This window comes from Caretta caretta, chromosome 2, assembly GCF_965140235.1.
Source record: "Caretta caretta isolate rCarCar2 chromosome 2, rCarCar1.hap1, whole genome shotgun sequence".
NCBI classification, from domain to species: domain Eukaryota; kingdom Metazoa; phylum Chordata; order Testudines; family Cheloniidae; genus Caretta; species Caretta caretta.
The window spans coordinates 759,199-775,416 of record NC_134207.1 but is presented as its reverse complement, the minus strand read 5'-3'; the positions used below and the strand labels follow the sequence as shown (position 1 = coordinate 775,416).

Sequence of the window (16,218 nt, the reverse complement as noted above, 5' to 3'; positions counted from 1 at the left end):
CGTGTCTCTCGCTGCCTTTCTCATGCTACCCCCCATTTCCTGATATTTGTACTTAATAACCTCATGTAACTTCTTTCTGTAAGACATTGACATTTCTCAGAAAGCTTTTCCTTTTCTTTCTCAAAGCCCTGACGTACCATAACAGGTGATCAGATGTTTCCTCTCCCTTCCCGTGCTCCCATAGTCCATCTTTGTGTTTCATGTGTTCAAAAAAATTTTTGTTTAAACCAGAATGGCCAGGTAGTGCCCTAAACAAAATTACTTCATTTTTCCTGCCCAGACCCTGAGGCGTGTTGTTATCCTCAACTCTAGGGCACAACTCAGAAAGTCTTATGCCTTTTTTTCCCATTGATCCAAATTTTTGGCCATTCCTCTTTTAAATTTTCCTGTCCTAAGTTTTCAAATTCCTGTTTATTCAAGGATATTTCTATGGCAATCCTTCCATTTTTTACCATGCTTGCCTAGCTCTTTTGTCTGCCATTTCATCCCATTCCCTCGACATACACTGGGATCCAGGCTAGTGCTACATGGTGCATATCATTTAATTGATTACATCACTTCTACATACGGAGACACCCTTTTTATTCCGGCAGAGAGTCCTGTGGCACCTTCTAGACCAACAGACGTATTGGAGCAGGAGCTTTCGTGGGTGAACACCCCCTTCTTGCCGCTTTTACAGACCCAGACTAACACGGCTGCCCCTCTGATCCTTTTTATTCCCTTACTCAGAAAAACGGCTGCTGCTGCTGGACGTACAAATTAGTGCCAACATTATTGCTACTGGTTCCGCTGCCGTGGCAGCTATAAAGTCAGATATTCTTTTAAATACACCAGTTCCTAATTCTGGTACTCAATACGCTGTCTCTACTCTTCCTGCTTTTTCTGCAGTGTAGCGGATGATCCATCTGCAAATATTGGGCAAGAACATAAGAATAGCCACAGCGAGTCAGACAAATCATAGAATCATAGAATATCAGGGTTGGAAGGGACCCCAGAAGGTCATCTAGTCCAACCCCCTGCTCAAAGCAGGACCAATTCCCAGTTAAATCATCCCAGCCAGGGCTTTGTCAAGCCTGACCTTAAAAACCTCTAAGGAAGGAGATTCTACCACCTCCCTAGGTAACGCATTCCAGTGTTTCACCACCCTCTTAGTGAAAAAGTTTTTCCTAATATCCAATCTAAACCTCCCCCACTGCAACTTGAGACCATTACTCCTCGTTCTGTCATCTGCTACAATTGAGAACAGTCTAGAGCCATCCTCTTTGGAACCCCCTTTTAGGTAGTTGAAAGCAGCTATCAAATCCCCCCTCATTCTTCTCTTCTGCAGGCTAAACAATCCCAGCTCCCTCAGCCTCTCCTCATAACTCATGTGTTCCAGTCCCCTAATCATTTTTGTTGCCCTTCGCTGGACTCTCTCCAATTTATCCACATCCTTCTTGAAGTGTGGGGCCCAAAACTGGACACAGTACTCCAGATGAGGCCTCACCAATGTCGAATAGAGGGGAACGATCACGTCCCTCGATCTGCTTGCTATGCCCCTACTTATACATCCCAAAATGCCATTGGCCTTCTTGGCAACAAGGGCACACTGCTGACTCATATCCAGCTTCTCATCCACTGTCACCCCTAGGTCCTTTTCCGCAGAACTGCTGCCTAGCCATTCGGTCCCTAGTCTGTAGCTGTGCATTGGGTTCTTCCGTCCTAAGTGCAGGACCCTGCACTTATCCTTATTGAACCTCATCAGATTTCTTTTGGCCCAATCCTCCAATTTGTCTAGGTCCTTCTGTATCCTATCCCTCCCCTCCAGCGTATCTACCACTCCTCCCAGTTTAGTATCATCCGCAAATTTGCTGAGAGTGCAATCCACACCATCCTCCAGATCATTTATGAAGATATTGAACAAAACCGGCCCCAGGACTGACCCTTGGGGTACTCCACTTGATACCGGCTGCCAACTAGACATGGAGCCATTGATCACTACCCGTTGAGCCCTACAATCTAGCCAGCTTTCTACCCACCTTGTAGTGCATTCATCCAGCCCATACTTCCTTAACTTGCTGACAAGAAGACTGTGGGAGACCGTGTCAAAAGCTTTGCTAAAGTCAAGAAACAATACATCCACTGCTTTCCCTTCATCCACAGAACCAGTAATCTCATCATAAAAGGCGATTAGATTAGTCAGGCATGACCTTCCCTTGGTGAATCCATGCTGGCTGTTCCTGATCACTTTCCTCTCATGCAAGTGCTTCAGGATTGATTCTTTGAGGACCTGCTCCATGATTTTTCCAGGGACTGAGGTGAGGCTGACTGGCCTGTAGTTCCCAGGATCCTCCTCCTTCCCTTTTTTAAAGATTGGCACTACATTAGCCTTTTTCCAGTCATCCGGGACTTCCCCGGTTCGCCACGAGTTTTCAAAGATAATGGCCAATGGCTCTGCAATCACAGCCGCCAGTTCCTTCAGCACTCTCGGATGCAACTCGTCCGGCCCCATGGACTTGTGCACGTCCAGCTTTTCTAAATAGTCCCTAACCACCTCTATCTCCACAGAGGGCTGGCCATCTCTTCCCCATTTTGTGATGCCCAGCGTAGCAGTCTGGGAGCTGACCTTGTTAGTGAAAACAGAGGCAAAAAAAGCATTGAGTACATTAGCTTTTTCCACATCCTCTGTCACTAGTTTGCCTCCCTCATTCAGTAAGGGGCCCACACATTCCTTGCTTTCTTCTTGTTGCCAACATACCTGAAGAAACCCTTCTTGTTACTCTTGACATCTCTCGCTAGCTGCAGCTCCAGGTGCGATTTGGCCCTCCTGATAACATTCCTACATGCCCGAGCAATATTTTTATACTCTTCCCTGGTCATATGTCCAACCTTCCACTTCTTGTAAGCTTCTTTTTTATGTTTAAGATCCGCTAAGATTTCACCATTAAGCCAAGCTGGTCGCCTGCCATATTTACTATTCTTTCGACTCATCGAGATGGTTTGTCCCTGTAACCTCAACAGGGATTCCTTGAAATACAGCCAGCTCTCCTGGACTCCTTTCCCCTTCAAGTTAGTCCCCCAGGGGATCCTGGCCATCCGTTCCCTGAGGGAGTCGAAGTCTGCTTTCCTGAAGTCCAGGGTCCGTATCGTGCTGCTTACCTTTCTTCCCTGCGTCAGGATCCTGAACTCAACCAACTCATGGTCACTGCCTCCCAGATTCCCATCCACTTTTGCTTCCCCCACTAATTCTACCCGGTTTGTGAGCAGCAGGTCAAGAAAAGCGCCCCCCCAGTTGGCTCCTCTAGCACTTGCGCCAGGAAATTGTCCCCTACGCTTTCCAAAAACTTCCTGGATTGTCTATGCACCTCTGTATTGCTCTCCCAGCAGATATCAGGAAAATTAAAGTCACCCATGAGAATCAGGGCATGTGATCCAGTAGCTTCCGTGAGCTGCCGGAAGAAAGCCTCATCTACCTCATCCCCCTGGTCCGGTGGTCTATAGCAGACTCCCACCACTACATAAATGGTCCATCTAGCCCAGTATCTTCTCTTTTGACAGTGCCCAGTGCCAGATGCTTCAGAGGGAGTGAAGAGAACAATGTACCACGTGATCCGTTCCCTGTGGTACAGTCCCAAGTTCTAGGAGTCAGAGGTTTAGAGACCCCAGAGCATGGGGTTGCATCCCTGCCCATCTTGGCTAATAACCATTGATGGACCTGTCCTCTATGAATTTATCTAATTCTCTTTTGAACCCAGTTATACTTTTGGCCTTCACAATATCCCCTGGCAGCGAATTCCACAGCTTGACTGTGTGGTGTGTGAAGAAACACTTTGTTTGTTTTAAACCTGTTAATTTTACTGGGTGACCCCAGGTTCTTGTGTTATGCGAAAGGGTGAATAACACTTCCTTGTTCACTTTCTCCATATACTGTTTGTGATTTTACAGACCTCAGTTGTATCCCATTGGCTGATAGGGGAACCTGGGCCCACCCACAACTCCAGGTTCCAGCCCCAGGACTCTTTGACTAGCAATCCAGGTCTGCTCAGTCTCAGTCCTTCTTGCTGTTTCCCTGAGCTCCTTCCTACCCCACCTCTCTATCTCCTGGTCTATCTCGGGGTTTGCCACTGCAGCTTCCCTTGATCCCTGCGGCTACTTCTCCCCTCTCAACCTCTTGCCAGATTCTCTAGTCCAGTGTTTCTCATCATTTTGTGCTGGCGACCCCCTGTGGACTTAAAAAAACTCGTGACCCCCTACTAGAAAAAAATTGCTACCCCTACCTTAAGCTTGGGGCTTCGGGCTGAAACCTGTAAGTTAGCTTTGCAGGGCCCCCTGTGGCATGGGGCCCCTGGCAATTGCCCTGCTTCCTACCCCCTAATGCCAGCCCTGCTTGCGACTCCGCTCCTCAAACCTCTCCCCCCACCCCCAGGCCTCCCGGTGGAGAAACACTGCTCTAGTTCAAGGCATGAGGCCAGGGCTATCTCTCCCCTGGACTTCCCCCTTCCTCCTGACCAACTCCCTTTCTGCAGCTGCCTACCGCTTTCACATCAGCTTAATAATCCTGGGCTTCATCTCCAGCATGTGAGGTAAATTGGTCTTTTCTGGCTTGTGTGAGGTGACGACCCCGTCACAGGTGACCCACAGGGAGCCAGGTCGGGGGGGGACCTCTGGCCCGGGTAGGAGTGGGGGTGTGTGACCAGCAGGAAGCCGGGTAGGTGGGTGCATGGGGTGTTCTGTAGGCAGGTGTGTTAGATGGCTCTGCCCCAGGTGGTGGTGGGGGAGTGACCCATAGGCAGCTGGGTGGCTGGCTGGCTGGCTCTGGCCTGGGCAGGTGAAGGCAGTGACCTGCAGGCAGGGTGGGTGGGTGGCTCTGGCCCGGGTGGGTGAGGGGAGTGACCTGCAGGCAGGGTGGGTGGGTGGCTGGCTCTACCCTGGGTGGGTGAGGGGGGTGACCTGGGTGCATCACTGAATGATATTATTTGGAGTTAACATCTCCCTTCCGCCTGTCTCCCCTCCTGCCATCTCTCTGCTCTTCCTGGTCTGGACCTGCTCCCACCCTGCAGTCTGGCACAGGGTATTTGCAAATGGTGAGTATCTCCCCTGTCATCTCTCCTAGCCTGTCCATCCCTTCAGCTTTAGATCCTGAGTGTCCCTCTTCTCAAATCTGACCCCCCGATGGGGCATGACCCCACAGGTGGGACATGTTGTATTAATCTCAAGGGCCAGAAGAGTTAGAGGTGTTTATGAACTTTTTCACTGTCCAACATGAAAATAGTGATATTCAGGTTTGGGGGAGGAGTTCTACGGAGGCTTTGGTTTTACTCGGCTGCTTGCCAAACACCCAAAAGTGTTCATTTTAAAGTTGAACATTTATTTGGTCAAACACAAGAAAGAACAAGAAATTTAAACAAGCATTTCATATTGAAGCTGAAATTGAGTGATTATGCAAAACAATCAAATGTCTCTCTCCTTTTGGAAGTAAAATATCAGAGCGTCTTATTTCCAGAATAATCTTTCCTTGATGAAAAGGAAGGGCTAACTTTACTCTGCCCTGATGTGGGAAGGGTATGCACTTCTCCTGCTTCTAACAGACAGACTGATACAAGTTGGAGGAGAAGTAGGAAAGGGAGGTTGTGGAAGCTCTTTCGCTGGAGGTTTTCAAAAGGAGGCTGGAGAGCCGTCTGTCTGGGATAGCTTAGACCCAACGAATGCTGCACTGTGGCAGGGGGTTAGACTGGGTGACCCCTGCAGTCCCTTTTAACCCTGTGGTTCGATATGATTCTATGATAGCAAAGGGGGGGAATCCGGCTTTTGTTGATGTCTGTGGAACTAACTCGGGATGGCTGGTCAGCCATGGGTGGCCCACGGAGCCTGGTGCTTGGACCCTGGTTCCCACCAGTCAGAAATGTCATTTGGCTGGGTCTTTTCTCCTGATCCAGGGCAGGCTGGTGGACAGGTCATTGCTTGGTGCCAACACAGTGCTGTGGCCAGGGCCGTTCCTAGCCATTTGGGTGCCCTATGCAGCCCCCTCCCACACTGGGGGCTATGTGGGGCCCCAGGCCTCCCCTCTGCCCAGGGTCTGGGAGGTAGGAGCTGTGAGGGGGCACTTTTGGGGGCCCCACAGGCCCAGAATGGCCCGGGGGATTAGCGGGGCACCGGGAGCAGCCTGCTCCGCCTCCCTCGCCCTGGCCCCAGCTGTGTTGCTCGGGGGAGGGGGCTTGGGGAAAGGATCCCTCCCCCACTCACCAGCAGCGGCGGGAAGCAAAGCAGCCCGGCCCCAGCCCGCTCCACTCCGCCAGCTCCCAGCTGCGGCGCTCCACTTCCCGCCGCCGGTGAGTGCCGGGGGCATCCTTTCCCCAACCTCCCTGCACTCACTGGTGGCGGGAAGCAGAGTGACGTGGCTGGGAGCTGGTGGAATGGAGCAGGCTGGGGCCGCGTTGCTCCACTTCCCGCTGCTGCTGGTGAGTGCGGGGTCACTGGGGGAAGAGGTGGAATGGGGGCGGCCTTTTTACCCTTGGGAACCTGAAATATACAAACCCTAGGTGAGACAAGATGAGCTGGGATACTAGGTGGGATGGGCGATGAGGTTTTTGGGTTTTTTTTCAAAATCTCCTTTTAAGAACCCCACAAAGGGAAAAAGGGGGTGGCATAGCCCATCCCCTCATTATTTTGTTCACCAATTAGGCCTAATATCCACCACACCAATTCTGGTTCATTAATTTCTGGCTCCACATCCTCTATTGTTAGCAAGCATGATTTCAGCAGTTCTTGAATCATATCAGTGGGTCCTTTTTGTTTGGACTAATCCAATTTCTGTCTGATTCTCTTGCACTTGTTCATATCATTCATTTGTTGAAAACAATTCGACTTGTTTTCCATGGTTAATTTCCAAGTAGATAAAAAGTGATGGATGTCACGTTCCTCTCTGGTGTTATCTGGACAGATGATCTGCTAGGCCACTCCAATCCTTGACTCTGGGGCCAGCCTTAACCTGCTCTGCTGTGAGAACCTCCACTCCTGGGCTGTTCACGCACAGCCTCTGGCATGTAAGCTGTTCCCAGCTACTTGCAAGTAAATGACACTAGCCAATATCTCCGGTCCCAGACACAACCCTAGGAACCTCCATCTTGCAGTGTCCAGTTATGCCCACTGAATGCTGCAAGCTTATATGAGTTAATCAATTTAACAAAGAAATTGATATGTACCAGGCTTGTTGTCCCAAGGGGAACCTCTGATACACTTCAAACCAAATGCCCTGCTTCAGGTAGAATAAACAAACAAATGTATTAACTATAAAGATAGATTTTAAGTGATTATAAGTCAAAGCACAACAAGTCAGATTTGGTCAAATGAAATAAAAGCAAAACGCATTCTAAGCTGATGGTAACACTTTCAGTGCCCTTACAAACTCCGATGCTTCCCACCACAGGCTGGCTGGTTGCTCTTCATCCAGGCTCTTCCCTTTGATCAGCGCTTCAGTCGCTTGGTGGTGGTGGCTGTAGATGTAGGTGGAAGAGAGAGAGAGGATGGCAAATGTCTCTCCCTTTTATCAGGTCTTTTCTTCCCTCTTGGCTTTGCCCCTCCCCCCCTTTCAGAGTCAGGTGAGCATTACTGAGTCTCTCCAAGCAAGGTTGAGCAATTCCCCTGGTGTGGCCTCATGCAGGTGAGTCATTGCATTGTCGCTCAGTTGCTGGACAAGGGCTGTGGATGGGTTGTTTCACACCCTGTCCGGGCGTTGGTTACTTTCCTTGCTGTTGCCTCTGGGGAGCTAATATCTGGCTGATTTCCCCAACTTACAGCATGTTTTAGTAACTTCATATGCACTAAAGATATACACATCTATGGACAGAGAAATGACTTCCAGCAGATCATAACCTTTCCCCTGATCCCTTACAAGGCATGCTTTATATGTAAGATCATGATTATATGAAAATGAGCACTATGGGGGTTACAGCACGCTCCCCCAAGGTATATAATGTCACACCTCCCCTCTTAGTTTACTGGAAGCAGGTTACTCACTGACTAGCTCAAAGGCAGTTTGTGTTATAGTTCTCTTGGCACCCAGCCATCAAGCCATGAGGCAGCATGTCTCAGTTTCCCCATTCACACACAGCAAACCAGGTTTTTCTGCTATGATAAGTTTTAAACCTGTTTACAGCTATTAATTGAAAAGTAGAATCATAGAATCATAGAATATCAGGGTTGGAAGGGACCCCTGAAGGTCATCTAGTCCAACCCCCTGCTCGAAGCAGGACCAATTCCCAGTTAAATCATCCCACCCAGGGCTTTGTCAAGCCTGACCTTAAAAACCTCTAAGGAAGGAGATTCTACCACCTCCCTAGGTAACGCATTCCAGTGTTTCACCACCCTCTTAGTGAAAAAGTTTTTCCTAATATCCAATCTAAACCTCCCCCACTGCAACTTGAGACCATTACTCCTCATTCTGTCATCTGCTACCATTGAGAACAGTCTAGAGCCATCCTCTTTGGAACCTCCTTTCAGGTAGTTGAAAGCAGCTATCAAATCCCCCCTCATTCTTCTCTTCTGCAGGCTAAACAATCCCAGCTCCCTCAGCCTCTCCTCATAAGTCATGTGTTCTAGACCCCTAATCATTTTTGTTGCCCTTCGCTGGACTCTCTCCAATTTATCCACATCCTTCTTGTAGTGTGGGGCCCAAAACTGGACACAGTACTCCAGATGAGGCCTCACCAATGTCGAATAGAGGGGAACGATCACGTCCCTCGATCTGCTCGCTATGCCCCTACTTATACATCCCAAAATGCCATTGGCCTTCTTGGCAACAAGGGCACACTGCTGACTCATATCCAGCTTCTCGTCCACTGTCACCCCTAGGTCCTTTTCCGCAGAACTGCTGCCTAGCCATTCGGTCCCTAGTCTGTAGCGGTGCATTGGATTCTTCCATCCTAAGTGCAGGACCCTGCACTTATCCTTATTGAACCTCATCAGATTTCTTTTGGCCCAATCCTCCAATTTGTCTAGGTCCTTCTGTAGCCTATCCCTCCCCTCCAGCGTATCTACCACTCCTCCCAGTTTAGTATCATCCGCAAATTTGCTGAGAGTGCAATCCACACCATCCTCCAGATCATTTATGAAGATATTGAACAAAACCGGCCCCAGGACCAACCCTTGGGGCACTCCACTTGATACCGGCTGCCAACTAGACATGGAGCCATTGATCACTACCCGTTGAGCCCGACAATCTAGCCAGCTTTCTACCCACCTTATAGTGCATTCATCCAGCCCATACTTCCTTAACTTGCTGACAAGAAGACTGTGGGAGACCGTGTCAAAAGCTTTGCTAAAGTCAAGAAACAATACATCCACTGCTTTCCCTTCATCCACAGAACCAGTAATCTCATCATAAAAGGCGATTAGATTAGTCAGGCATGACCTTCCCTTGGTGAATCCATGCTGGCTGTTCCTGATCACTTTCCTCTCATGCAAGTGCTTCAGGATTGATTCTTTGAGGACCTGCTCCATGATTTTTCCAGGGACTGAGGTGAGGCTGACTGGCCTGTAGTTCCCAGGATCCTCCTCCTTCCCTTTTTTAAAGATTGGCACTACATTAGCTTTTTTCCAGTCATCCGGGACTTCCCGGTTCGCCACGAATTTTCAAAGATAATGGCCAATGGCTCTGCAATCACAGCCGCCAATTCCTTCAGCACTCTCGGATGCAACTCGTCCGGCCCCATGGACTTGTGCACGTCCAGCTTTTCTAAATAGTCCCTAACCACCTCTATCTCCACTGAGGGCTGGCCATCTCTTCCCCATTTTGTGATGTCCAGTGCAGCAGTCTGGGAGCTGACCTTGTTCGTGAAGACAGAGGCAAAAAAAGCATTGAGTACATTAGCTTTTTCCACATCCTCTGTCACTAGGTTGCCTCCCTCATTCAGTAAGGGGCCCACACTTTCCTTGACTTTCTTCTTGTTGCCAACATACCTGAAGAAACCCTTCTTGTTACTCTTGACATCTCTCGCTAGCTGCAGCTCCAGGTGCGATTTGGCCCTCCTGATATCATTCCTACATGCCCGAGCAATATTTTTATACTCTTCCCTGGTCATATGTCCAACCTTCCACTTCTTGTAAGCTTCTTTTTTATGCTTAAGATCCGCTAGGATTTCACCATTAAGCCAAGCTGGTCGCCTGCCATATTTACTATTCTTTCGACTCATCGGGATGGTTTGTCCCTGTAACCTCAACAGGGATTCCTTGAAATACAGCCAGTTCTCCTGGACTCCTTTCCCCTTCAAGTTAGTCCGCCAGGGGATCCTGGCCATCCGTTCCCTGAGGGAGTCGAAGTCTGCTTTCCTGAAGTCCAGGGTCTGTATCCTGCTGCTTACCTTTCTTCCCTGCGTCAGGATCCTGAACTCAACCAACTCATGGTCACTGCCTGCCAGATTCCCATCCACTTTTGCTTCCCCCACTAATTCTACCCGGTTTGTGAGCAGCAGGTCAAGAAAAGCGCCCCCCCTAGTTGGTTCCTCCAGCACTTGCGCCAGGAAATTGTCCCCTACGCTTTCCAAAAACTTCCTGGATTGTCTATGCACCGCTGTATTGCTCTCCCAGCAGATATCGGGAAAATTAAAGTCACCCATGAGAATCAGGACATGCGATCTAGTAGTATTATCATAAGGTTGAACATCCGTGTCAAAATTCTTATCCCCAAAATTTAACATTAATACTAAAATGTCTATCTCAGATGTGCATTTACAAGTATCTTTATGATACCACGCCCTCTGTTCAGATAGTGTAGTTTGAGTTTAGTTTGTTCATTATCCATGGTGTCCTTTGACTCTCTCCCATTTAATCAGTCACTGGCTTTTCCTTCCCCCCAGTGTTCCCCTCTGTGTGGGCTCTTAATTTAATCATGTTTCTGGAATTTTGGTGCCTCTGGGTCCGGCAATGTAGGTGTTCAGGGGATCTTGCACATTGTCTGGCCCTTTGGGGAGTGGTCTCCCAACCCCAGGACTGTACAAATGTAGAAATCCAGCTCCCCTTTAGGGGTTACCCTGTGTTTCCGCCTCCCAGCACTGAGTCCTCCCCGCCCCCTAGAGAGCTGTGATCTGTGCTCTCTGGGCTAGGAGTGTTTAACCTTTGATCAGATTCACCTTTTCCCAGCAGCTTTCCCATAACTGCTCCCTGCCTCTCACCAGCCTGTGGGAAAACACCCCCCCCCCCCCTCAGTTGGGCTATTTGTATTCTCACAAACGACTCCCTGGCAACTTCCTGGTCCCAACTCCTCTGTTATCACAGGCATTGGAGCTGCATCTTGATGTAAGGAGACACAGTTACTTTCCAAAAACTTATCAGAAATAGCATCCTGAAAAATGGGACCTGGATTGGGGCGCCCTCCGCCACCCTTTCTCTGTCCCTCAGAAGTCAGCGGTGTGACTGCTCCCCTCCACGAGGTCAGTTACACAGTTCCCTCTCAAAACCTGGGTCACAGGCTGAGTGCCTGGGTGCACAGACGCTGAGCCAGCCATCCTCCGAGTGTCCTGGGCATCCTGCCCCGAGTGACTAGGGAGGAGACGTTCCTGTACCCCCACTATTCCTTCCACAGTTTCCTCCTCTGGGCTCCCTCCAAAGACACATTTCTCTGTGCTCCCTGGGAAGGGTTCTATCCTTTGTTCAGCTGCGGAATTCTGGTTCAGCTGCAACCTGCTGGCAGTTAACCTGGGCAGTTCTCTCCCTGGCAGGCATCACACCCCGTCCCTTCCTGATGTGGTGTTGCCTCCAGCTGCAGTGCAGGAGTTGGTCTCACCCTCCCGCCTGGAAGCATGTGGCTTCGCCCAGCTGCAGAAGAATCAAGGAGACTCTCTCCCATTCTCTCAGCAGTTCCCGAGACCTTCCCCTTTCCCTCGGGGGTCCCAGCATAAAACTCCCTCCTGCTGCAGGCAAATACTTTAACCTGAGCTACACGGAAAAAATCGTAATCAAGGAGCAGGTTGAATAGGAGATGTTCCATTACCCCCACAGTCAAAACACTTTCCAAACCTTCCCACACCACATGGATTTTAGCTAGTGGTATGAGGAATCTGCTTTCGCCCAGCCTCACAATCTCTGCCATTTGGCCAGGCAACTTACTGGCCTTTGGGACCACACTCTGCTTAACCAGAGAGATCTGGGCCCCTTCTGCCCCAAGTACTCCCTGCCATTAATTTGGACAGCCTTAACATGCTCCATATCTGGTTCTGCAAAGGCTAACCTCACCAAACCAATATGATCGGTTCCAATTGCCTGGGGGGTTCTGTGGTGAGGGCAGCAGAACTCATATGAGCTATTGGTTGCCTGCTTCCTCCTAGAACAGGGCATTTATTCTCAGGTGATCAATGGAATTACACTGATAGCACCTGTTGGGCTCTTCTGCTTTTACAGGAGATTTGGGATAGGAGTTACCAGTAGAAAAGTGTTTTTGGGAAGGGAATGTTTAGGCTTCCAGCCCCCTTCTCTCTTCCCAGGGATAAAATGGGATTCTCCCTTCCCACCCCTTTTTCCGTGGCCTGCCCTCAGTAGATGCCTGATTCTGTTCAAAGGCGTCAGCTAAAAGGGCCAGCTCATCCCCAGACTTTACACCTTTGTCCCACAGACACTGCTTCACATCCACCTGACACACACCTAGGAAATGCTCTTGAGCAACAAGATCCAGCATTCCCTCAAACCTGCCACCTCTTTACCCCTCACCCGTTTTCCCAACAAATCTTTCATTTTGTTTACATACTCCCCATTACTGATACCAATATGCTTAAGATTCCTAAATTTAACTTGATATGATTAACGGGTAAACTGAAAACTTCGCAAAACAGTATCTTTAAATTTACAACAGTCTAAAGCATCTTCAGTAGGCATTCCATTGAATACGTTTCGAGCTTTACCAGTTAATTTCGCAATCAGGGTAGGAACTCTCTCATCATCAGGGATTTCATGTATTACACACAGCCTTTCGATGGTGGTCAGATATTCAGCAACAACATCCTCTTCACTTTATGCAGGACATAAGTTGTGCCCACAAGGGCTAGGGGGGAAGATACCAGTGAAAGGAGGACACTCAGGCCTAAGAATAGTAAACTATGCTTTATTGAAGGAAGGAAGAACTTACGCTCCAATCTGCGCGGGGAGCCCCTAGGATGCGCAGAGGGGCTGCAGGGGACTCTGGCTGTTCGGGACAGCTGACCAGGCAGGACTCCGCCGGGGGGGGAGTCCTCTGCAGCGCTATATTCTCTGCTCTTATCTCAGGGCTACATGGGGTCAACAGCTGGCTACATTCTTATATGTACGATTTATGCTTATTACATAAACTGACTCGTTTACAGGCAAAAATATGCTGAGCTATGCTACAATGTCTTTTGGCAGGATCTGTCGGACAAAGTTCATTGAAACTGCCTGCATCCTCTGCTTACATCCAGTCACATACTCAGTCCACCACTTAGCTCCTCGCCAATCTTCCGCAACCTTGCCCCTACATAAGTGTTCCCATTTGTGGATTTTTTCAGTGATGGGAGTCATTGGGGTCAGGGAGCTCTGGTTCTGCTTGTCTAGCAGGTCCAGTTGGTGTTTTCACTCTCTCTCTTTCTCTTTCTTCCCGCTCTCTTACTCTTTCTTCATGCTCTTTTTCTTCCATGGCTCTTCTGTGTGCAGCCTCCTCTTCTTTGAGCCTCATTTCTGCCTGCCACATTTGAAACTCGCGGTCCTTTGCGTTCTCTTCTGCTTCCAGTCTGGCCAGCTCTAGTTTTGTAGCTGCCTCACTGGTAGTCATTTTTCTGCTTTCTTATGCTTATTTCCCTCACCCGAAATACACAAACAGAAAATAACAAAACTGTGACCTCCTCCTGACTGTTCTTAGCCACTGCACTTAAGACTCACTTACAATCACAAATATCAGTGCTTAAAGTGTGAACTTCACTTGGAGTAACAAGCCGTACATATACCCTGCTCGCTGCGCCACTGTGACGTTCCCCTCTGGTGTTATCTGGACCGGTGATCTGCTAGGCCACTCCAATCATTGACTCTGGGAGCCAGCCTTACCATGCACTGCTGTGAGAACCTCCACTCCTGGGCTGTTCATGCACAGCCTCTGGCATGTAAGCTGCTCCCAGCTACTTGCAAACGAATGACACTAGCCAATATCTCCAGTCCCAGACACAACCCTAGGAACCTCCATCTTGCAGTGTCCAGCTATGCCCACTGGATGCTGCAAGCTTATATGAGTTAATCAATTTAACAAAGAAATTGATATGTACCAGGCTTGTTGTCCCAAGGGGAACCGCTGATACACTTCAAACCAAATGCCCTGCTTCAGGTAGAATAAACAAACACATTTATTAACTATAAAGATAGATTTTAAGTGATTATAAGTCAAAGCACAACAAGTCAGATTTGGTCAACTGAAATAAAAGCAAAACGCATTCTAAGCTGATGGTAACACTTTCAGTGCCCTTACAAACTCCGATGCTTCCCACCACAGGCTGGCTGGTTGCTCTTAGAATCATAGAATCATAGAATATCAGGGTTGGAAGGGACCTTAGGAGGTCATCTAGTCCAACCCCTGCTCAAAGCAGGACCAATCCCCAACTAAATCATCCCAGCCAGGGCTTTGTCAAGCCTGACCTTAAAAACCTCAAAGGAAGGAGATTCCACCACCTCCCTAGGTAACCCAGTCCAGTGCTTCACCACCCTCCTAGTGAAAAAGTTTTTCCTAATATCCAACCTAAACCTCCACCACTGCAACTTGAGACAATTGCTTCTTGTTCTGTCATGTGCTACCACTGAGAACAGCCTAGATCCATCCTCTTTGGAACCCCCTTTCAGGTAGTTGAAAGCAGCTATCAAATCCCCCCTCATTCTTCTCTTCTGCAGACTAAATAATCCCAGTTCCCTCAACCTCTCCTCTTAAATCATGTGTTCCAGTCCCCTAATCATTTTTGTTGCCCTCCGCTGGACGCTTTACAATTTTTTCACATCCTTCTTGTAGTGTGGGGCCCAAAACTGGACACAGTACTCCAGATGAGGCCTCACCAATGTCGAATAGAGGGGAACAATCACGTCCCTCAATCTGCTGGCAATGCCCCTATTTATACAGCTCAAAATGCCATTGGCCTTCTTGGCAACAAGGGCACACTGTTGACTCCTATCCAGCTTCTCGTCCACTGTAACCCCTAGGTCCTTTTCTGCAGAAGTGCTGCTGAGCCATTCGGTCCCTAGTCTGTAGCGGTGCATGGGATTCTTCCGTTCCTAAGTGCAGACTCTGCACTTGTCCTTGTTGAACTTCATCAGATTTCTTTTGGCCCAATCCTCTAATTTGTCTCAGTCCCTTTGGCCCCTATCCTTACCCTCCAGTGTATCTACCACTCCTCCCAGTTTATTGTCATCTGGAAACTTGCTGAGGGCCAGTAAGTTAGAGCACTATAAAATGTAAGTGTAGACAAGTCCTAAGTAATGCTCACCTGACACTGAAGGGGGGGTGGGCAAAGCCAAGAGGGAAGAAAGGACCTGATAAAAGGGAGAGACATTTGCCATCCTCTCTCTCTCTTCCACCTACATCTACATCCCTTGCTAGTTGCAACTCCAATTCTCCCCTTTGATCAGCACTTCAGTCACTTGGTGTGGTATCTGTAGATGTAGGTGGAAGAGAGAGAGAGGATGCCAAATGTCTCTCCCTTTTATCAGGTCCTTTCTTCCCTCTTGGCTTTGCCCACCCCCGCCCCTTGAGTGTCAGGTGAGCATTACTTAGGACTTGTCTACACTTACATTTTATAGTGCTCTAACTTGCTGGCTCAGGGGTGTGAAAAATCACCCTGCCCGAGTGCAGCAAGTTGGAACACTTTAAATTGCTAGTGTGGATAAGCTCTGAGTACTGGGAGCTATTCCCCTCTTGGAGGTGTATTACCAGGCACGCTGGGAGAGCTATCTCCCAGTGCTTGCGTGTGACCACACTCATACTTCAAAACACTGCTGTGGGAGCGCTCCCGTGACTGTGCTTTGAAGTTTCTAGTGTAGACGTAGCCTGAGTCTCTCCCAGCAAGGCTGAGCAATTCCCCTGGTGTGACCTTACGCAGGTGAGTCACTGCATTGTCACTCCCTTGCTGGACAATGGCTCTTGGTGGGTTGATTGACACCCTGCCCAGGTATTGGTGACTTTTCTTGCTGTTGCCCCTGGGGAGCTAATATCTGCCTGATTCCCCAATTTACAGCATGTTTTAGTGACTACCATACAACACAATCTCA

General features: G+C 48.9%; 1 protein-coding gene across 5 annotated transcripts in view; it reads left to right on the top strand.

Moving 5' to 3' along the window:
* Window positions 1-16,218, top strand: part of NRBP2 (nuclear receptor binding protein 2) — a 60,149-nt gene that overhangs the window by 22,695 nt on the left and 21,236 nt on the right. For all 5 annotated transcript variants that reach the window (XM_048837091.2, XM_048837089.2, XM_048837084.2 and 2 more), the window contains exon 7: window positions 5,040-5,063. In XM_048837091.2, the coding sequence (XP_048693048.1) occupies window positions 5,040-5,063 (24 nt within the window). The remainder of the gene's footprint in view (window positions 1-5,039; window positions 5,064-16,218) is intronic.